General features: G+C 38.1%; 1 protein-coding gene across 3 annotated transcripts in view; it reads left to right on the forward strand.

Moving 5' to 3' along the window:
* The window catches only part of LOC109259100 (C-type lectin domain family 1 member A-like), a 55,168-nt gene extending 35,563 nt beyond the window's left edge, over window positions 1-19,605 (forward strand). Inside the window, exons 1-7 of one of the 3 annotated variants that reach the window (XM_053909530.1) lie at window positions 3,467-3,572; window positions 5,271-5,394; window positions 5,675-5,758; window positions 10,683-10,790; window positions 13,114-13,271; window positions 16,554-16,663; window positions 19,130-19,605. In XM_053909530.1, coding sequence (XP_053765505.1) covers window positions 5,307-5,394; window positions 5,675-5,758; window positions 10,683-10,790; window positions 13,114-13,271; window positions 16,554-16,663; window positions 19,130-19,265 — 684 coding nt within the window. In that variant the 5' untranslated portion in view covers window positions 3,467-3,572; window positions 5,271-5,306 and the 3' untranslated portion in view covers window positions 19,266-19,605. Of the gene's footprint in view, window positions 1-3,396; window positions 3,573-5,270; window positions 5,395-5,674; window positions 5,759-10,682; window positions 10,791-13,113; window positions 13,272-16,553; window positions 16,664-19,129 lie in introns of those variants that run through there. The other 2 variants (XM_053909529.1, XM_053909531.1) reach the window with 2 other exon arrangements.
* The last annotated feature ends 3,499 nt before the right edge of the window (window positions 19,606-23,104 follow it).

Here is a 23,104-nt window from a genome sequence, read left to right on the forward strand (position 1 = left end):
GTAGCATTGCCAAGAATTCAGCAGTCATGGTTTCTTCATACCCTCTCACCTTTTCCCAATTTTAGTAGACAAGAGGAAATACGTGAGCATAGTAGATAAGAAATACATAATACGAAAAATACAAACGAAAACCTATTTCCTCTTGCACCTTTTCTCTTGGAATATTATTTCAAAATTTTATGCAGTCTGCCTGCTTTGTTGTAAAGGTCACATGAATTTAGTTCGATTCTGCTACCACACTGCTTGTTCTCTTGGCTTATCATCATCCCTTCTCTCTCTCCCCCTCTCACTTTACTTACTGATTATTTCATCTTGGGGTTAAATCGTGGTTTCCACCACCTTATGCTTTTTTGCTCGATGTCATGATTGTATGCACTTTTCTTTGATGCAGGCAGGCTTGGAGAATGTAAAGACAGTGAGCATGGGTGATGTTTCAGTGAAACCTTATAGGATAAATAAAAGTTGAAGTAGAAAAGAGGTATAAGAATCATTTTAAGAAGCACTAAAAATACATTGATGTCGGGGTAAAAAAGTGTGTGGGTGTTTTAAAGACACAGAGGTCTTTGGGGATAACGTTTTTATCATAAACTAATTAAAAGTAGCCTCATTCCTCAAAATAGAAAATTTAACAAGTCAGTGTTAAAAGTATAGTAATATGCGTATATTCTAACCATAATACTCTATCTTTTTTTACTTGCTGTAAATACTATCGATAAAATATTTAAAGCTATATAGTTTGAAAGGTTTTCCAGAACCTATTCTCTCTATTTTAGGTATGATAAAGCCGGCATCTTATTTAAAGAGCCCCAAGGATGAAATTGCTAATAATTGCTTTTCATTGGTGCTTTGTTCCAAATTTGTAGGGATAGATATGTATCAGATGATTTGTTAATATTAAACAAACAAACAAACAGCTTTGTAAAAGATCAGAGGCAACACATTCCTGGAACCTGGGCTAACTTGTAGAGTCCATTTTCTGCTTGGTTCTTGACATACACACCTGTTTTTCAATACCACCTAATAGCTTCTGATCCTGAAGCCCAATCTCCCAGCAGACTCATTTGCATAGAAGGTCTGCTGGATGCTGCTGAAGAGCATGGGACTTCCAAAGTCAGTCACTTCACTCAGCTGCTGCTTCGGAAGCACAAGGGGAGTAAACTGCAGCGGGTCTTATCACCCATAACCCGGAAGACAGCCCTGCCTTGAGAGTTTAGAGGTCGTACTCTTCACCCTCTAAAATACACGTCCAAAGTCCATGGGCTGGCTTAATCATTCCTTACCAGTGAGGTATATAATAGTTGGTAGCAAAAGAAATGAAATACATTTCTCTTAAATGATATCGTTTGGCACTGGGGAATTTGACATTAGGCGTAGATAGAGATGTCTGGCTGCTGTGCAGAGGAATTACACCCCGGGCCTGGCAGATCACTGTCCATAGGCATGCTTGAAAAACGTGTTTGCCTTTAAGAGAGAGCCCTGTCGCATGGGAAATTTGTAGAATGCTTTCTTATCTCTATTTATGTCAGAAACCTACTTCCTGAAAGCAATGAGCTAGATCTTAAAAAGAAACAGCGTGAGCCAAAGGCAAACCAGAGAAAAGAAATCTAGAGGCTTCACATGTCTTTAGAAGAGGATACCTGACTGGTATTTAGAAGAGGATGAGACAGTTGTGGTTTGGGAGTGATGGAAAAGGGAGCTCCAACCAGGAGGAAGTGCTTTTGAAAAGACTTCCCCTGGTGTGGCTGGCATCGAGGTGGATTTATTGTTATTAGTGCACATTTCTAAGAAGACGCTTGAAGCTTCACAGCATTGGGGGCCTTTCAGATGGACAGATCAATATGGTTGATATGACAAAACCATATCATATGGTTCCTGCTTTTGTTCCTGCCTAACACTTACTTGTAGGGTTAAACAGGGCATAGAGCTGCTCACTGCATTGAAAAAATAATGTCTTTTACTGTTTATTTTTGAGAGTGAGAGAGAGAGAAAAAGTAGGGGAAGAGCAGAGAGAGAGAGAGAGAGAGACAGACAGAATGTGAAGCAGGATCCAGGCTCTGAGCTGTCAGCCCAGAGCCCGACGTGCGGTTTGAACTCAGAAACTGTGAGATCATGACCTGAGCCGAAGTCAGACGCTTAACCGACTGAGCCACCCAGGCACCCCACAAATAATGTATTTTAAAACATGCTTTCAGAGAGTTGATTTTTTCCTCTAGATTCTAAATGGCTGCTTTGAGATGCCTCAAGCAAACAGGCTAACTCACACTGGGTAAAATATCTGCATTTCGTGTGTAACAGCATAAACAGATTATACAATCCAACAGGGATAATACCAGGTAATCCACGTTATAAAATTTAAATTACATACAATTTTTCATATATAAAACCTATTTTATAATATGCATAAGTATGTACTTTTATATTATAATCATATATTTTTATATTTAAGAAACAAAATAAAAGCATTTCATAAACTATCCTGCAAACAGCTCATTGCTCAGCTTTAGGGCATGTCTGTGTGTGTATATTTACTTTTGTACTTAAAAATCATATAAATGTAACAAAAGGTAGATATTGCCACTGTCTTACAAGTGTTTAAGTTCGACAACGTTCTTAATGTTAACCTTGTCAAGTCTACCTTTATACAATAAATATAATTGCTTACACTCATTATTTAAAAAAACAAACATGCTCTGATAATATTTGCTACAAATAGTGGAACAGATGAATTTGGCTTTGATGGTTTCAAAGGAGTACGGTCAAATGTATTCAATATTTTAATCATGTGTCTTTGTTTTGTCCTAAGTTTTTTTTTTTTTTTTTTATGTAAAGAGTCTGCTTCTTCAAGCAATTTAAAGAGAACACAGAAATAAGTAGAAATGTGATATTTTTCAAATCATTGATCTCAATTTTTAGGTTTAGGGTTTGTAATATATTAAGCAATCTGGATATCCTTAGGATTTTGTTAAAAAAAAAAACCAGGCTAATATTTATGCACACTTTGCTATTTATCTACTTTTGCCATATATATGTATATATATATTTATAAATGGGAGCTTATCTTCATTCTATAAATATATATTTTGCCATATATATTTATAATTGGGAACTTCTCTTCATTCTGTAAAAAGAAGACGTATAAATCATACCAGGTAGAATATGGGTATATCCCTTTTATTTTTAGTAGTCTTTAAATTTTATTGTTAAGCATTACCTAACCTCATGAGATTTTAGAATGCCTTTTTGTTTTTATGCTTCAAGGTAACTGCTAAAGCTCAGGGTTGTACTGATCCACAGAATGTCTGAAAACTTCAGCATTTGAGGTCTCTAGGACTCCTGTCTGACACAGAATGCAGGAGTAAAGGAGACCCTGAGGCCAGTGGAAACCATGCGGGGGAGTATCTAATGTCACATGGCCATCGGCTATCTTTCTCCTGACACGGTCTCTCTGAGAGTCAGTCAAGCACGTCAACTAGTACCTTCTGGAGGCAGGGCAGAGGCGAAAGGCCCCCAGAGCCAGCACATCATCATAGCTGTGATCCTGACCAAGCTCTTTTCCGGCTGTGAAACCCCAGGTATGATGAGGTATTGCAGCCAGCGTGGTTGGGTGACCCGTGCCTGTTTGCTATGGGAAAGCTGTGGACAAAGTTGGGAGGCCTTTGGACTGTTGCCCCAAAAACTGACTCCTGGATCCGTGTTAATCCATATTGAACGTTAACTTTATTCTGCAAGTGAGAAAACGAGTATGAGAATGAGTTGGGTCGAAACATTTCCTATGCTATGATTTTTTTTAATCCTTAGATATTTTAAAGAATATTTAATCCTTTTTCAGACAAATAAATCTGTGGGGCTTTTTTCTCTTATCTCCTAAACTGATTGGCAAGTCCCTCTTCTTTCATTAAGTATCCTAAAAAAGTTTAATGCTTTGACAGTATGATTACTTTTCTATCAAAATAAACCCAGGTTTCTAGTTATAAATTTATTTTCTTATTTTATTATGCAGATATTTAATTAAAATACAATTAAACAAAAGTCTGTTAGCTTGGAAGACGACCTTATGACAAGATTTACCTTATAATTTGCCATTTTGGTAGAGAGAATCTTTTTCTGAAAAACTAATGACAATATGTTTACACATTTTATCATTGATGATTGTTCAGGTTCACTGACATCTGAAAGTAATTAAATGGGGAAATATTAAGATATTTTCAAAACCCAAGAGTCCGATCTATTTAGGAAGAACAGTTATCTGGTTGTTTATACATGTATCAAAATATTCTTTTGGGAAAAACGCTTTCTCACTTGTAATCCCTATGTATATAAATATTTTTCTAGGAGAAAGAGATTATTAGGTATTTTTTAGAAAGTATTATTTATATAAACAAAGGGTAAGTGAAGGATCATAGTTTGGGTCCATATAAATAAGTTACATGTAATATAGATACTTGAACTAAATATGTATTTATTGTATAGTTAAATATAACATATAATATGTTATATCTATATTTGATCTAGACTACATTTAATGTATTGTATATATATTTACTTATATATATTTATTTTAACTCAAGAGCACCATTTACTAGGCTTCTGACCTTGAGAATACTGTTTATGCTCCCAGAGCCTCAGTTTTCCGCATCTACAAATAAGAGCATCACTGTGCAGCACTGTTGTTAGAAGGACAAATTATGCCTCCCTCATTTAATGTAGTCCTAACCTCGCTTTCCTTGAATCTTACGGTCTCCGCCTTTTCGTTACACTGTAAAAAGGAGTCAAGAACCACCGATTATGATTTTCAAGGGATAATGTGAATGAATGAGTAGACTCGGACATAAGCAATGTGGCAGGCACGGTTTTTGTCCAGTTGGTGTGTGTGTGTCCTTACTAAGCAGTGGCTTAGTCTATTTGGTGTCAATATATTTGCCATTTGGGCATAACCCAGACACTAAGTAGTGAAACATGAATTTTCAAATGATGATATAAATGTAGATTTTTAGGTGAGGCTGGAATATATCCTTTTTAAAAATTTGGCAATGAATTCAGTTATTTTAAACACAGCAAGAGCTTAACATAACATGCTTGTAAGCATAGTGGACCATTATTAACCATCTGTTAAAAGGTAGTACAAAGAAAAACTGAAATAAATTTTTCCTAATATTCGAAGATAATCATTTACGTTGCTTATGTCAGATGAACATGCTTACCATTCATGTAGCTGTCCCTGTCACTTCATGAATACTGTCATTTTTTGTGCCTCATGAACTATTGCGTAGGAATCGAGCCGTGTTGTTTGACTGCAGCCCTCAGAAATGAGTGAGGAGAGAGTAACATACACAGAGCTGCAATCAGTCCATTCAAGGCAACAGGACAAAAGACGTCCAATGGTTAAAAGGAGAGGTAAAGGTTTTTAGTTTGTTTTCCTGATATCTGAAAACACCACGATGTCAAGTAAAAACTAGTGAAATCGTGATAATGGTGTCTGTACATATTTGATGCTCTCTGTCTGGTGCTCAATATGTTAATGGGTGTATTTAAATGTAATAGCTATGAGATTTGTGACCACCGTAAATCGCGCTATTCATTTTAAATTCCAGAATGCGATTCCATTTTGTTCTAATTCCGAGGACCTTGCTGTGCTCAATGCTTACTGTATATTTTGCTCTCTGATTTTGGACAGGATTTCCATGGCATATCGTTGCATTAACCCTGGGATTTTTATGTTTATGCCTCCTGCTGGGGATCACAGGCCTAGGATATATGTGTGAGTATCAGGCACACGCATTTCACAAGAATAATGAGCCAGACTGATAAAGGAAATGCTGTAACTACTGAAACTCTACGGAAACTTTAGAAACTATGGAGCCCTATAGAAATGGTAGTAATCATGATGCTGTTGATGATAATATTGGTGATGTGATTTTATTATTTTGCTGTCACTTAACCTTTCTACCACGCAAACTAGTGTATGTCATAGCTGTGTTGGCACAAAATTTTGTACCTTGAGGCCTACATATATTATATATATTTTTTCCTCATATTTTGTATTGGGGGAGTTTTTCTTTTTTTTTTTTTTTAATTTTTTTTTTTAACATTTATTTATTTTTGAGACAGAGAGAGACAGAGCATGAACAGGGGAGGAGCAGAGAGAGAGGGAGACACAGAATCCGAAACAGGCTCCAGGCTCTGAGCTGTCGGCACAGAGCCCGACGCGGGGCTCGAACTCACGGACCGCGAGATCATGACCTGAGCCAAAGTCGGACGCTTAACCGACCGAGCCACCCAGGCGCCCCTGGGGGAGTTTTTCCATGTGAACAGAGAATTGGAAAAATCTTGATTTGAATTTTATATTCCTTACCATAGTGCAACACTGCTTAAAATATAGAGGAATAAAAAGGTTATTTGTTTTCTCTATCAGTTTTTATATATTCCCTGTCAACTTTTAAAACAAATGTGTATGCAACACTTGTTTTTAATATGAGTTTCCTGATGGTTATTATTCTTTGTTTTATTCTGTGAGCAACAATTTTGAGTATCTTCTCTGGCGCAAGAAACAGGGATTTTAAAAAGTCAGCTCTTAATAAGCTCAGTTTAAAGGGGACATTTTTTTTATAAGAATCAGTTTTAAAATGAAATATTATTAGTGCTGGGATACTGTCATTTTTTATACCTCATGGACTATTGCCATCAGGTGGATGGCACATTCTATGCTGAGGTCAAGAAAGCTTTCCTCTAGAGATAATAATTGATATGAGATAAAGGATAGGTGGAGTTTACACAGGGCACTCTAGGTAGAGAAGACTCATCCAGGCAGAAAACAACATGAACCACGGAAAATATTGATGTCCCAGGGAATTACAACTTCCGGACTAATAAAAGAAGTAGCTAGAAATGGGTTTGACAGTCAAACCCATTTCTAGCTACTTCTTTTATTTGTCCGGAAGCTGTATAATATTAATCTCAGGTTAAGATATATTAGATTTGTTCTCAAAACAAAAGAAACTTGGAAGATTTTCTGTGAGGGAACCACATGACTCATGTCCCATGAGCAGAAAGGGATTTGGGAAAGGTCAATCTGAATCGACTGGAAAGTGCATGGGGGGACAAAATAGGAGAATGTTTCAGGATTAAGGGTTAGTTAGAATGACTGAATTAGTGCCATGAAAGAAGTAAAGAAGGATTAGGGATCACACATGAGAAATATTTAAAATGTAGAATTGCTGAAATGTACATTTGTTTGAGTGTGTGAGGGAAACAAGTGAATCAGTGATACCATTTGACATGAAGTTTATACATCTTGGCAAATATATGCCATTAAATGTTATAGAAAAACACAAGAACAGAAGGCTGTGATTTGGGATGTGTGTGTGTGTGTGTGTGGGTGCGTGCGAATAATGGTGAAGAGTGAGGTGCTTGTGACATATCAGTGGAGATGACCAGAAAGAATGAGATTGGTCTGTGTCTGCTAGAGTGAGCTTTGGCGGAAGACACAGATCATCAGCATGTACAGGGTAGAATTAAAGGTCTGGAGATCAAGAGAGAAGCCTAGATTAGAGACATGAATTGTGGATTCACCGATTAATGTACAAGTCTGGGAAAAGATAGCAGAGGAAAGCAGAAGCTATACCACGCTCTACCTTGTGAAACCAGGGAGAGTAGATTATGCTAGAAGAACAAGGGTGAGGCGGGGGATCTCCGGGTAAACCAACATTTAGAAGTAGGTAGAAGATGAGTCAACAGTGGCAAGCAATGATGTTTAGTTATACAAGTAGGAGGGGATCCAAAACATTATGGTATCATGGAGAGAAGGCAAAGGTAGTCAAGGGTTCCAACTAGTACTGGAGGATCAGGTATTATAATGGCTAGAGATATGCTTATTAAATTTGGCAAGAGAGAGGCCGAAATGATATTTTCTAGAGTAGCTCCAGTGGGATAGTGGGTATGGTCAAAGCCTGACTGTAATGGCTAAAACTCTTTCAAACAATAGGAAGCAGAGACAGAGAATACAGTGAATACAGATCAGTGAATTCAGAGATCAGTGAATTGCGGCTAAGCGAAACATTTACCAAGACTTGAAAGTATGTGGGTCTATATGATCTCGAGCGTTGTTAAAGGCAGTATAACCTGATACAAACACTTAGCGATTTTGGTACTGTCTTCTACAGCTCAACATGATTCAGTAATTCTCACCCTAAGTGTATATCCAACAGATATACTTGCACATACACAGAAATGAACTTCTACAGGACAGTGTGTAGCAGTGCCATTCACAATGTCGAAAGTCTCACAACTACTCAAAAGATCATTAATGGGAGAGTAAATGAGATCTCTGCAATTGATTTGCCAATGGAATTTATGTGACAGTCAAAACAATGACAATGGTATCCAACAATATGCGTGAATTTTAGCAAGAGTGTATGAAATGGAAAAACAAAGCAAGAGCACAAAAGTTTGTGCATGACACGATACACTGTTATAAGATGACACCGTGCAAAACAAATATAATAAATAGTAATATTTCAGGAAATACACAAAGAGGCAATAACACTATATATAAAATGTATGAAGGGAGTAATTGAAATGTGCATTAGTTTCATCGTGTGAGAGAAGTAGGGAGATGAGATGAAATGACTATCAAAGTAAATAAATGTAATGGTGAAGGTCCTGGCTACAATTTGGGGTAGCTAACAACTTGCTAACTAAGGAAGACAAACCAGTTCTGAGAGCAATGTGGTAAGTGTCTCATGAATGAAAGAATGTGTACAATCTTATGTTAGCACCCAATCTGAGAGTAAAGAACTCTGTTACAAACAATATGTAAAGAAAGGAGAGGAACTTTGTGGGAAAGCTGACGTGAGATGATCATATGCAAGAGAAGGGAACCATGAGAAGGAAACTGTGGAGGGTTCAAGAGAGAAAATGACAGTAGGAGATGAAGACCACCAAAAATTTAATAGGGGATGAAATCCAGACCAGGGGTGAGAGTTTCACACTTGTTCGATGCGAAGCACATTTTTTTCTGGGGTAGAGTGACAGGTACCTGTGTATCTATAGGAGGAGGTGCAGGAAGGTCTCCTTGCTGGTGACTGTTTCCATGTGAAGGAACAGATGAGGCCATCTGGTCAGAGAGAGGGAGAGTCAAGGAGGTGCTCCAGATAATTTAGGCAAAGTATAAATACTTGAAAGAGCTGGTGAATTGAGAAAAGAGTGTGATTCAAGAACTATTCTGTGTTATAATAGTTGAAATGGTGAAGAAAGTCTAAGCGTTGGTCAGCATTAGTTTGTATGTCTACAATTTTGTGATTTTTTTGTCATTTGAGTTTCAGAACCTTGAGGGAGATGAGATGGTGAATGTCAAGTGTGCTCCAAAATTGGCTATTTTATGTATTAAAAAAATATTTTTTCAAAAATTTTTCGAGGAGTCTCCCCACCCAATTTGGGCCTGACCTCATAACCCTGAGAACAAGAGTGGCTTGCTCAATGCAGTGTTAGACAAGAGCTCCAGTGAAAGCTGGCTATTTTTAGATGTGCATAAAGACTATGCTGCAAGCTTCTTGGAGGTCCTCCCAAAATTGGTTCTGTACTACATGTCCTTGGATTGACAAAAAGGGAAGGACAAGGGAATTGATTGGTCCCAAGAAATTGTAGTATTTAGGTATAGGAGGTCTTAATGTGGGAGGTGGGGGGGTTAAATGGTTTTTATTTATGGTTGAGAGAAAGAGATAGAGAGAGCACAGGAGAGGTGGGGGGGGTGGACACAGGGAGAGGGGGACAGAGGATCTGAAGTGGCCTCTGTGCCGACAACAGTGTGCCAGACACGGGGCCGAACTCATGATCTGTGAGATCATGACTTGAGCCCAGGTCAGATGCTTAACCAACTGAGCCATCCAGGGGCCCCTTAAGGTGTCATTTCAATTCAGATCCAGTATATGAAGATTGGAATGGATGACTGAGTTGAACAGGGGTTATATTTATTGCCATGGAGTACATCAGGAGACTGTACAATTGATGTTGGAGTTTTACAAGTAGACTTTGCATTTGGTTCAGTGATGGGTGGTAGAGAGCTGGAAATGATTCCTAGCTGCCTAACAAATTCTTAAGAGACCTTTCTTTTCGTCTTTGTACACTTAAAGAGCCATATACTGCGTGATTTTACACCTTTTTATGTGTGAGTTTGGAGAAGATACTGCCAATTTGCTCAGAGATTTTTCACTTACTTTTTGCATGTTAGAAGTCGCCATGTGTGCTCTTCCTCTATGTATATTCAGTGAATTAATTATAAGCTTGTACTAGAGGAGAGTCAAATCCCTGGTGTTTAGCTTCCTGTGCAAATACTACATGCTAAATAAAATACTGGCTACTTCATTTCACCAACTTTGTAATCATTATTTGAAGAGTAAGTGGCGTAGAAACTAAAAGTATATTTCACTTCCTGTTTACATTTCTGTTTTATAGAAGTTGATTCCTCTCTCACGTACTTCCAAAATAATGTATAGCAAGTTATCATTTTATTTAAAAATCTGTTTTATGTTCTGACACTTCAACATATTGTAAACTGGCATTTTCTCTGATCGTACTTTCATTTAGTCAGTGCCACTCACTGTGCCATTTAGAATTAGAGTAAGAGATTATAATAAAATTATCTCTTGCAAGCATTCAAGACCTTAATTTTATAAAATGAATTGAAGTTTTTCACAGGTGTTCTGGAGAAATCAGGCAAGATATGAAAGAACCAGAAGACAAGAATGCTTCCTTAGCAGAAGTTGAAGATCACTTAATTTTACTACCCACTACAGGTATGTACTGAATGATTATACTGATAGTTTAAAGTTTTTTCCTCCATGGAATTATCTCATTTTGTTCAATTTTAATGTATCATTTTAAAACTTCACACTGTATTTTGTCAAGTCCTTTAATTTTTCTCACTTTTTAAAATTAAATCCATTTTCTTTCTTCTAGCTAATTGAATTCTTGACTTTCACAAAGTCATGTTGATTTGATTGAGTAATTTCTGCTTGTGGATGAATTTTCTCTAGTCTAGATCTCTTGGAATTAATACCACCCTCTTATATTCACTTAGGTGAATTTCTCCCGAAGGGAGAACTGCTTCCTATTGGAGCAGTGTATCTGTACTTGGGAAGTCAGGATTTCTCCGTGTCATCTTAACAATGGTCTGACATCTATCAGTCTCTGGCTCCACAATTTGACTCCAAAGCTATTCTCAACGTGAGGCTTTAGGGGTACAGGAAAACCACCTATTTTTCAGTCATTCAGTGTGATGTAAGCAAGATGTATGCATACATGTATGTATATATATAGATATCTATATCTATATCTACATATATCTATCTATATATGTATACATAAAGAAAGCATAGGTCTCTAAGTGGTCTTGTGGTTGAGGACCATGTGGCTTTGTTTTCAAGATAAAGACCATGACACATTACTTTTTCAAAACAAATTATTTAACTTCCAGCTGGGTAACATATAGTCGGGTAATTCATTCAGGAGTAGAATTTAGGAATTCATCACTTACATACAACACCCAGTGCTCATCCCAACAAGAGCCCTCCTTAATGCCCATCACCCATTTGGCCCTCACCTTGCCCAACACCCCTCCAGGAACCCACAGTTTGTTCTCTGTATTGCAGAGTCTCTTAGGGTTTGCCTCCCTTTATGTTTTTAAATTATTTTTCCTTACCTTCCCCTATGTTTATCTATTTTGTTTCTTAAATTCCACATATGAGTGAAATCTTATATTTCTCTTTCTCTGACTGACTGATTTTGCTTACCACGATACACTCTACTTGCACCCACATTGTTGCAAATGCAAGATTTCATTCCTTTTGATGGCTGAGTGATATTCCATTGTATAATATACTGTCTTTACCCATTCATCGGTGATGGCCATTTGGGCTTTTTCCATGATTTAGCTATTATTGGTACTGGTGCAATAAACATTGGGGTGCAGGTGAGACTTCAAATTAGCATTTGTGTGTCCTTTGGCCAAATGCCTAGTAGTGCCATTATTGTTTCTAATTATAGGGTTTAATTTTTTGAGAAACAGCCATGCTGTTTTCCAGAGTGACTGCACCAGCTTGCATTCCCACAAGCAGTGCATAAATGCTCCCTTTTTTCCACATCCTTGCCAACATCTGTTCTTGCCCGAATTGTTCACTTTAGCCATTCTGGTAGGTGTGAGGTGGTATCTCACTGTGGTTTTGATTTGTATTTCCCTGATGAGTGATGTGGAGCATCTTTTCATGTGACTGTAGGCCATCTGGATGTCTCCTTTGGAAAAGTGTCTGTTCATGTCTTTTGTCCCTTTCTTCACTGGATTATTTGTCTTCTGATTGTTGAGTTCCATAACTTCTTTATAGATTTTGTGTACTAATCCTTTATCTGATATGTCATTTGCAAATATTTTCTTCCATTCTGTCGATTACCTTTTAGTTTTGCTGATTGTTTCCTTCGCGGTGCAGAAGGTTTTTATCTTGATGAGGTCCCAATAGTTCGTTTTTGCTTTTGTTTCTCTTGCCCCTGAAGACATGTCTTCATGTAAGTAAGAAGTTACTGTGGGTGAGGTCAAAGAGATTGTTGCCTGTTTTCTACTGTGGGATTTTGATGGTTTTGACATTTAGATCTGTCATCCATTTTGAGTTGTTTTTGTGTATGGCATAAGAAGGTGGTCCAGGTTCATTCTTCTACATGTTGCTGTCCCGTTTTCCCAACACCAATTGCTGAAGAGACTGTCTTCTTTCCATTGGATATTGTTTCCTGCTTGGTCAAAGATTAGCTGGCTGTACATTTGTGGGTCCATTTCTGGGTTCTCCGTTCTGTTCGTTGATCTATGTGTCTACTTTTGTGCCAGTACCATACTGTTTTGGTGAAAACAGCTTTGTAGAACAGCTTGATCCAGGATTGTGATGTGTCCAGCTTTGGTTTTCTTTTTTAACATTCCTTTGGCTACTCAGTGTCTTTTGTGGTTCCGTACAAATTTTGGGTTTGTTCTAGCTCTGTGAAGAACGCTGGTGTTATTTTGATAGAAATTGCATCGAATGTGTAGATTGCTTTGGGTAGTGTCAGGATTTTAACAATGTTTGTTTTCCAATCCATGAGCATGGAATGAAGACGATGACACATTTCAAGGAAACTGGTACTGCTGTGGAAAAAGCTGTTACCACTTTTCAAAAGAGGAGAAAACTTGGGAGAGGAGCATGGTGTCATGCCAAGATCTGCAGTCCAGTCTCCTGAAGATTGATACTAAAGAGGAGCAAGTATGTCTACTTTCCTAAACCTGATGTAAATGCTATGAGTATGCAAAGCATGTCTGGGGTTCAGACAATTATTTCGACTTCCTCCGGTATTATTTGGCATGTTGCTTTGAAGCACTTTGTTAACTGGCGCAGATTTCTCTGTGGAAGAGACATAGGTGTAACAGTGACCAAGAAGAACCATTGTTTTAAATCAAGAAGAACTGCTCTTCTGGGCATGCCATGGAATGATTTTCAGTCTTTAGTATTGTATATATTGCATCTTAACACTTAGTATGCTTCAGACGGCTCAGCATTACCTTCTCAGGGCTAATACAGGGCAAAAGAACAACGGCTTCAAGGGTATGAGCACTCTAAAGAGATAATTTCTCATTGTACTGAGTTCTATTGTTCCTTCATCAGTATATGGGAGGGATTCAACTTCAAAGGAAAGATGAGTCTCTCCCTTCATGGCCATGGGAAAAGAGGTTGAAAAATGAAGAGGTTGAATGTAGCTAGAATGCTTCTTTTTATTTACTTATTTTTTTTAACATTTATTCACTTTGTAAGAGACAGAGAGAGACAGAGTGCGAGTGGGATTGGGGCAGAGAGAGAGGAAGACAGAATGTGAAGCAGGCTCCAGGCTCTTACCTGTCAGCACAGAGTCCGACGTGGGGCTCAAACTCACATACCGTGTGATCATGACCTGAGCCAAAATCAGACACTCAACCGATGGAGTCACCCAGGCACCCTGGAATGATTCTTTGGAAATGATTTTTTTCCTTTTGCTTATAATCCAGAATGACAGAGAGAGCATCTCTTTTCTAGAAGAGAAAATGTAGATCACATTTGCCATTACTTTTAATGTTTGGCAATATGAAGTCAGTAGAATGGATTCTGTGGGGTTCCTTCTAATGATTCCATAAATAGTCCATGTAGGCACTGAGTTCTAGTTACACGATCTAGTTCTAGCAGTGATATTTCTATTAGTGTCTTGTGAAGGATGAGTTAAAAGCCCTATGTTTTCAAAAAGGAAAACAAAATAAAACCCAAACCAGGCCAATACTCAGGGGCATGTGGTTGGCCTAGTTGGTGGGCCATGTGCCTCTTGATCTGTGAGTTCAACCCCACGTTGCATGTAAAGTTTATCTGAAAAAAAAAACCAAAGAAACAAACAAAAAGAGCCCTGTGTTTCTTGTTTATAAAATTCTTATTAAAATACTGATATGAATATGAATGATTCACTCATAAGTATGAGAAACAAATGAAGTACACATTAGCACATTGGTTCAAGCAAATTTTAAAAATCAAGGACCAATAATCCAGGACCTAATAATCCAGGACCTAAAAATCCAGGACCTAATAAGTACCTCGATTATTTTCAACCTCAGCTGTTATCAATCAACTTCCAAATGGTTGGAGTTTTCTTCTTTCACACATTAAGTTTATTTTTAATCCGTATTTCCCCTGTCATTTCCAATTCAGTGTTCTTCAGTTTCAGTCCTGCCATTGAAGTTTATGGACTTCAGAGTTTCAATGAAGCTTCTTATACTTGTTATCCCTGTGCTTCCAGGAACTATCTAGAGCCTTTGACGTTCCCTGAGACTTTTGCCATTGTTTAGAGCAAAATCTGAGTTTCATAGTCTAGCACCTCATTTGATGAGAACTTGGCTGTCAGTATCTGAACTGGGCTGTTGATACACTCTCTGAACTGGAGATTAGCTTTGCTACAGAAAAGCATTACTCTTACACTGATGGTTTAGGATTTCCCATGTTTTGCTGCTTTACCAACCCAGGAGTGTAATGACAGCAGGGGCTTAAGTCCATTGGTACTGAAATCTGAAATTGGCTTTGATACCTATGCATACCCCTAGCATCTAGCAAAATTATGTGAGTGAAAGAATCAAGGGACATTTAACATCAGTGTTGATTTGGAGACTTAGAAATGATAACATCTATTTGGTTGCAATTCTATAATTCCCATTCGTTTTCCTTAGGCACTAACTATACACTCCTCAAATTTTTCTGATACAATGTAATTACTGTGAAGAGATATTGTTGCATGTGTGTGTTTTTGGGTTCCTTTGTGTGTGTGTGTGAGACAGAGAGAGAGAGATAGAGGGAGAGGCTGAGAGAGATTCAAATACATTGCTTATAGCAAAGGACATTAATTTGTTACTTTCCATTCAATATGCCAAGTGGAATAATGATTACAAATAATTTACAGAATTTTTATGGTAGAGATATTTTAGACCCTGCATGCCTTATTCAGTGCACACACTGTTAACACAGACTGTATGATATCCACTGGATACAGAAGGAAAATTCTCAAGGAAGTTTTATTTCCTTAGGTGTGTATAGCAAATTAATGGGATACAGCATTTTACCTCTAGTAGCTATAGCCTCTTCATTTTCACTACTGTATAATATTCCCCAGAGTGGCTAAGGATCTGTACAAGATGGAAGTTTTGGTTGTTTCCACCTTTTGTGGTTAGGAATAGTCCTTCATGAATCATTCTTAGACGTGTCTCAGTGCAAAACTCTCTTGTGTGTCCTCACTTCTCTTGATAACAAATCATCCTAGGAGTGAAATCACTGGGGACAAGGTTCCTAAAGTTCCAATTTCATGTGATAATGTAATAATACATTTCAAAATGATATTAGCAACATTTTTAAAGATGGATTTGATATCTACCATCCCACAAACTTGGTGTTCTTATTTTTAATTTCTGCCAATTCATAGTAGTAAAATATATCCTGGTGGCTTTGATTTGAATTTTCCTGATCTCTAGTGAGCTTGGCATCTTTCTCTATTTCTTGGCTATACTCCCCATTTATTTGAGATATGTTCTCATTTGTTGTCCATTTTTTTCTTATTGGATAATTTTTTTCCTTGTTCATTTCTAGAAATACGTATTTGTTCTTTAAATTATTGCATAAATCTCCAGACTTGAGGCTTGTCTTGTCACATGCTTTAGGCATCTTAGGATGAGGAAAAGTTCCTGATTTAGTGCCATCACATTTATCTCTCTACTTTATCATATGGGGAGATTTTTTTTTTTCTAAGTCCATCCTGCCCCTTTGCTGATATCTTGGATCCAGTCACAAAGACTTGAGTGAGTCCTTCACTGAAGAATTTCCATTCCTGTGTCTTCTCTACCCCATGCAGAAATGAACCTGCCTGTTCCATTTATCATACAAGTGTTTGAAGATAAATGTGCCCAGTATTTTATTTATGAGTCTTCTGTGGGTAAAATGTTTTCACTGACGCTATGAATAATACTAATGATTCCAATTTTGTCACAGGTCCTTATTCAATCAAAAATAAAATATAATCATTGGATTGGATTAATTAGGGTTCAAGAAGGCAGGTATCCCTGGCAATGGCTGGATGGCTCACCCCTATCTCAGAAGCTGTAAGTTTTCATTGCATGGCCTTGCTCCCTTTCCTGCTCAATAACGGATTGGTAGAGATTATTGGTGAAGAAGAGGAACAGATCCTTGGGGACATAGGGTATATCGTTCATTCCATTTGATCTCTCTTCTTAGATCGGCAACCGAGTGCAAATCTGAGACCTCAAGAGACCCAAAGAGCATGATTTATTCCATGTTCTTTAGTGGAAGGTCCTGCCAAACCCAGTGGAATGACATTTTGCTTTTGTATCTTGTATGTTATGATACAAGCATGTCCACAGATATGGTTGCAGGAAATGGTAAAAAGATAATGAGGAGAGAAAAGAGGCTACAGCCAGCCTCCTCTTTATGTGAAATTTGTACCTGTTTGCTTGGTATCATTCGAGAACAACAACAAAAGAGCTTTTTCCAAAGGAGTCATTTAGTAATCTTGCAGCTCTAATATGGTGTTTAATATCATACATGTTATTGTCCAGCACAAGTCCACAAGAATTTCCGGTAGCCCTGTTTCATTAATAAATCACATGGGTTTCTCAGTTGATGTCTACGAAATGAGTTTAGAAAATGAAGAAAAGTGATCCGTTGTAACTAAATCTTGGTAACATGAGGGACCGTAGAGAAACATGGGCTACTTAACTGGCTGTTTATTGATGGCCCACAATGTGCCAGGCACCCTTCTAGCCACTGAAGCTATAGTGGTGAATGAAACACGCTACAGTCTTCTGCCGTTGTGGATACTACATTCCAATGCAGGCTTGATGGGGCTCCTGGTGATGAGCGACGACAATCTCAATGTGCCAAGTGAATTACATGGCACATTAGGGGGTGATACATGTTATGGAGTGATGTGAAATCTCTTCCTTTTTGCTACAGTGCAAAGTGTCATTTGTGTATGAAGGTAAGAGGGAGAGATTTCACTGCTTTCAGTGGAGTGGTCAGGACAGACTCCTTGAGAAATGAAGTTCGTACAGCATCTTGAATAAGTTTGGCATGCGGGTTAGCTGATACAAATGCAACCCAGCAGTAACAACAGCTGTGCTCAAGTCACAGAGGTAGGAGTGTCCTTAGCATTCCTGAGGAAATAGCAAGAGGGCCTGGGATGCTGGAGCAAGGGGAACGAGGTGGGAGAGAAGTAGGTCAGAGAGGGAATGACGGTGAGAGCATGTGGGGATCAGAAAAATGTAAGATCTTGGATTGGTTCATGAGGGTCGTGAGAAGATATTAGAGGGTTTAAGCGGAGGAGGGACAAAAGCTGGATCCTGCTTTGGAGATGCTCTCTGGACAGTGTGTAGAGCTGAGATGGCCAAGTGGCCAGATTCTACACCTGTTCCAAAGATCACACATCTTTGTGAGACGGATAAATCAGGGATGGTGTCAAGGTTTTTGGTCCAAGAGTGGTAAGAATGACGTTCCCATTAATGCTAATAGGGCATATTTGGAATTCAGTTTTAGATACAATGCTAGTAAAACTGTTAAGCATTTAGGTATATGCGGGGGTGTCGCATGGGCCTTGTGATAGATGATCATGCCGATCAGGTGATAGGTCTGTGCCTGGGATGCAAATGTTGCGTGCAGCAGTGAATAGACAGTGTGACAAGTGCGAGGCTGGATTGATTCTCGGGAATCTAAGGGCTGAGCCCTCGGACACCCTCATGTTTAAGGTCATGTTAAGATAAGGGGACAAGAGGATAACCAGAAAACATCACCGAGAAAAGTGCTTGAAGAGACAGAAGGAAACCCATGAAGGGGCAGCGAGGGCATGGAAACCCCTACAAAAAGTTCTACTGAAACAACAGCTGAATGTAAAAAGTTGGGGACACCTCCATTTTATTTCTTGAAATGGTTACTTCCCATCAGATTCCTGAAGACTTGGGTGAAAATTAAAACTAAGAAACTTTTTTTTTTTTCTGGACAGTGTAGTCCAGCCTTTACATTTAAAATCCAGGTACCTTAGGCTCATGGCCAAATTTCATCGAAGTCTAATGCTTCGTTTGGTGTGGAAGACATTAGGCTCAGTGGAGAAAAAGATGCACTCTATTTTAAATGCAAATCAGCACCATTTTTGCTCAAAGTGAGGCTAGCAGTGGAGAAGCTTGCTCTGGGCACATCACTCTGAATTATAGACACTTAGAAATATGTTTATATGTAATTGCAGTGTATAATTTCATACACATTCTTTATTTGATCACTTCCCAGATGGGACAGGAGTCATAGGAGCATATTTCAGGTGTATATGTATAACTCCCTAGACCTCCCAGTCTACACTACCCTTTGTACTACTTCACTAGTTCCAATGGTCCATTGGTAACATTTCATTAGGTTTAGAGACAATTATGCTTCCTGATCTTAACGCTCTATGTCCCTCTCAACATTTGTATGGCCATAGAAATAAGTGCACAAATGTTTTCAATTTGCGATAAATTTTGCCTGAGAAATGTCTTTCTAAATGAATTTATTTTCTGGTGCAGGAATTTCCTACAGAGTTTATCTGATGTGAAATGTGGACACCTGAGACCATCAGCTATTTATAGCGCTGATTGTAGTAAAAGCTTCCGTTACATTTGTGAAAAGGAGTTCTCTGGCCCTGATAAAGAAGTGCTGTGATCAAATGTTCACTATTTTCATTCTTTAACAGCTGTAAGGAAAAACACAGGGTATTCACTCAAATTAGTCAACTATGCTTGGCGTATGAAGGATTATGATCTTTCAAACATCCCTCAGCATGGATAAGAGAGTAAGTTTTAGAAATAGTAAAATCATCCATCCAAAAATGAAGCCCCTTTTTTTTTGAAATTTCAAGAACACATCCATCAGAGAATGTGAAAAAAGTTTGAGTGTAAGACTTTACATTTAAAATATAACTAAAAGATCTTGATTTAAATACGTAGTGAATACATTTGCAATGTTCACAGTGTAAGAGGTCCTAAACGATGAACTTATCCTCTCAACCAATTTTGTACTCTATTCATCTAGTTGCCACCTCAGAGGCAAACATGTAACTCGTTTATATAGTATTCCTGAGGTATTCTAGTAAAGTACAAGTATACACAGGCCGTCTGCTAAACAAAATGTTCCATGGCTACAAACGACAGTAACGATCCTTTATGTTTCTGTTGAAAATGTACCATGCATGTGTTCCATATCAGTACATAGGTAGCTGCATTACCTTGTATAAATTTCTACAAATGTCACACTGATAAATGTTTTATTTCCAATGGATGTTTAGGTTTGTCCCAGAATTTTAGAATTGTGTGAATGAAAGCACTTAATACTGTATTACTTGCCATAGAGCATATACATAGGGTAAATGTCTAGCAGTGTCATTTCTATGTCAAAATGTGTCCACATGAAATTTGCATAGACGTTGAATATTACAATAGATGCTCTACATCTCTATCTGCAGTCAGCAGCATTCAAGAATTCCTGCTTCCTCTCTTTGTTATCACTGCAACGTGTTTTCAGTCTGTGATTTTGCCAATAAAATCTTCACCAATTAAAAAAAATGTTTATTTGATTCACTTCAGTTTACGATGTCCTGTTATTTGTGTCTCTGAGCATCTGTTTATGGTATTTCTTTTCATTTAAAGTGTTTGTCTGTGTCTTTGTGGATTAATATCACGAACTTAAGTTTGAGAAAAAAAAAAAAACCCAGACACAAAATCGCTCCTCCTATAACGTTCCAGTTATTTATAAGGTTTTACACCAGGTAAGTCTAACCTATGCTATTAGAAATGAGGACAAAATTTCCTGCCATATGGATTATTCCTAAAACGAATAATAATGGGAAATGACTAGTCTTTACCATGGTGCAACATTATGGTTGGAAAGAAACCATGTCCAAGGTGCATCTCAGGTGCTGACAATATGGGGTGTAATAATCTGGGTGCTGGTTACAGGGTGTTGTAGTGATCCCTTGGGCTGCCATGACAACTACCACAACCTGGGTGTTTTTGAACAACATACATTCATTTTTTCATTGTTGTGGAGGCGAGAAGTTTAAAAGTGAGGTGGCAAGGTCAAGCTCCATTTATTCCGTTGGAATAAATTCTTCCTCGCCTCAGATTAAGTCATGAAGAAAATTAAAAAAATGTTTTTGCCGTTGTTTGTTTTAAAGGATAAATATTGCATAGTTTGAACTGGATGAAAGCAAATCATCAAGAGATCAAAATATGTGGAGGCAGTTCGATCAGTGTTCACAGGGAAAATGCTTACATTGGAAGCAGCTTTTCCAATCAAGAATCACAACTTCTGCCTTGAGAAAGTAGAATAAGGAAAAGACATAAAACCCAAATCAAATAAAGGTGGAAATCACAAAATGAAGAGCAGAAATAAGTGAAGTTGGAAATAAAAGAAATAATAAAACAAATATAACAGTGAGTTTTGCAAACACTGACAACAGTGATAAACCTCCAGTTGGACTGATCAAGAATAGGCATAAATGGCCAATTTGAAACATGAATGAGCAGCATTACTACAGACATTGAAGGATTTACTGATGATTATAAGGGAACATGATGAAGAATTTTTTGCCAATGAATTCTAAAACCTGAAAGACATTGATTTTTGGAAAAAATTGATCTTTCAAAGCACACTTAAGAAGAATTTGAAAACTTGAACTCGTTGTATATCTAAAATGAGTTATTCAATTTGTAGTTAAAACATTCCAGAGAGAACCCCAGATGGGTTCGCTGGTGATTTCTAGTAAATATTTACTGAATAAAGAGTAAAATTTAAAGGGGAAAAAAAAGTGATCCAGGAGACAGAAGAAAATTGAAAATATTCCAACTTATTCTGTGAGGCCAGTGTTACTTGGATAGTGAAACCAGATAGCCAAGAATCCACAGCCCATGTGCACAAAACAAGCAAAAATTCCTAACAAATAGTTGCACATCGAATTGCATGGAGCAATTTATTGAGAAGATTATATATCACGATGGAGTGGGTTTATTCCACATGTGAAAGATTAATGAATTGGGGTGATTTACTTGATTGATAGGCTGAGGAAGGAAAGCCACATGATAGCCTTAGTAGATGCAGATAAAGCACCTCAAAGTCGCCATCATTTCATGACAAATGGTGTCAGTAAACTAGGAATAAGTAAAGTAGGAGTAAGTGAGGTTTTCCTCCATATGATAATGACATTAGAAAGAAACAAACCCTCCAGTTAGTAATCTACTGAGCAGAGAAAGATTGAGTGCTTTCCCTTAACACCGGTAAAAAAGGAAAGATATCTGGACTCATCACACCTCTTCACCATCCCAAGGGAGGCCTTTTCAGTCGATACACAAGAAATAAAAAAGGGATACAGATTGGAATGCAAAAAGGAACGACACCCATTTGCAAAGGACATAATTGCCAACATAGAAAATCCCTGCGTTTCGCCTCATTCCTCCTAACACTAATATGTGAGTTTAATTTGGTTCCACATCAAGGACAGTATGTTAAAATTCAGGATTGTGTCTATGTGCTGAAAATAAGCTATTGGAAATTGAAATAAACAAAAATACCATTTACTTTAGTATTGTCACCTGCTAGACCCCAAGATGTGACCTTTACTGCCCACCAGCTTACACTCACCCACTTTGTCCCACATTTTTCCTTAAGCAAATCCTCTTACCAGTGTCTCTCTTAATTCTGGCAAGTGGAAAGCAGTACCATCCCTCAAACAATAGTGACTGTCTTGACCAAAACTTCAGCCTGCCCAGATCCCCCGGGGACAGTTTGAGTGTCATCCTGACTCACACCTGCTCAGATGGACCATGGAGTGACCTCTAGAGTGATTGATGATATCTTTACCTCATTATAGTTCTAAAATCTCGAACCAAGGAGGAGCAGGAGCCTTATCACAAGCCTTATTTACACAGCACACAGTGTGCGTGGAGGCCTGTTTGCTTAAGGTGCATGTGTCACGTCATGTCCTCCTCTACCTATGGCGAGGTGGATCCTCTTTTTCATCCTAATTCAAAAAAAAAAAAAAAAAAAAAAGGAGGGGCACCCGGGTGGCTTAGTCTGCTGAGCGTCCCACTTTGGCTAAGGTCATGATCTCATGAATTGTGAGTTCGAGCTCCGAGTAGGGCTCTCTGCTGACAGCTCGGAGCCTAGTGCCCGCTTCGAGTTCTGTGTCTCCCTCTCTCTGCCCCTCCCGCCCCTGGTTACATTCTGCTTTCTCTCTCTTTCAAAAATAAAAAACATTGAAAATTTTTTTTTCATATGAAAAAAGGAACCTATTCACCTTTGCTTCGGGAGTCATGACTTTGGAAGTCACTCCCCACGATCTCCTCATTTGCTGCAAATAAAGTTTCCTTTTTGTGACAACTCACATGGTATAGTTCCTCTCTGTGACTCATCAAGGAGCAAACAAATGATGTGGTTACAGTATCACAGTAAATTAATAGTGTATATGTGGCAAAATGTATGTACCATCTATGTGCTGAAAATTATAA

This window comes from Panthera pardus, unplaced genomic scaffold, assembly GCF_024362965.1.
Source record: "Panthera pardus isolate Hobbes unplaced genomic scaffold, ASM2436296v1 HiC_scaffold_211, whole genome shotgun sequence".
NCBI classification, from domain to species: Eukaryota; Metazoa; Chordata; class Mammalia; order Carnivora; family Felidae; genus Panthera; species Panthera pardus.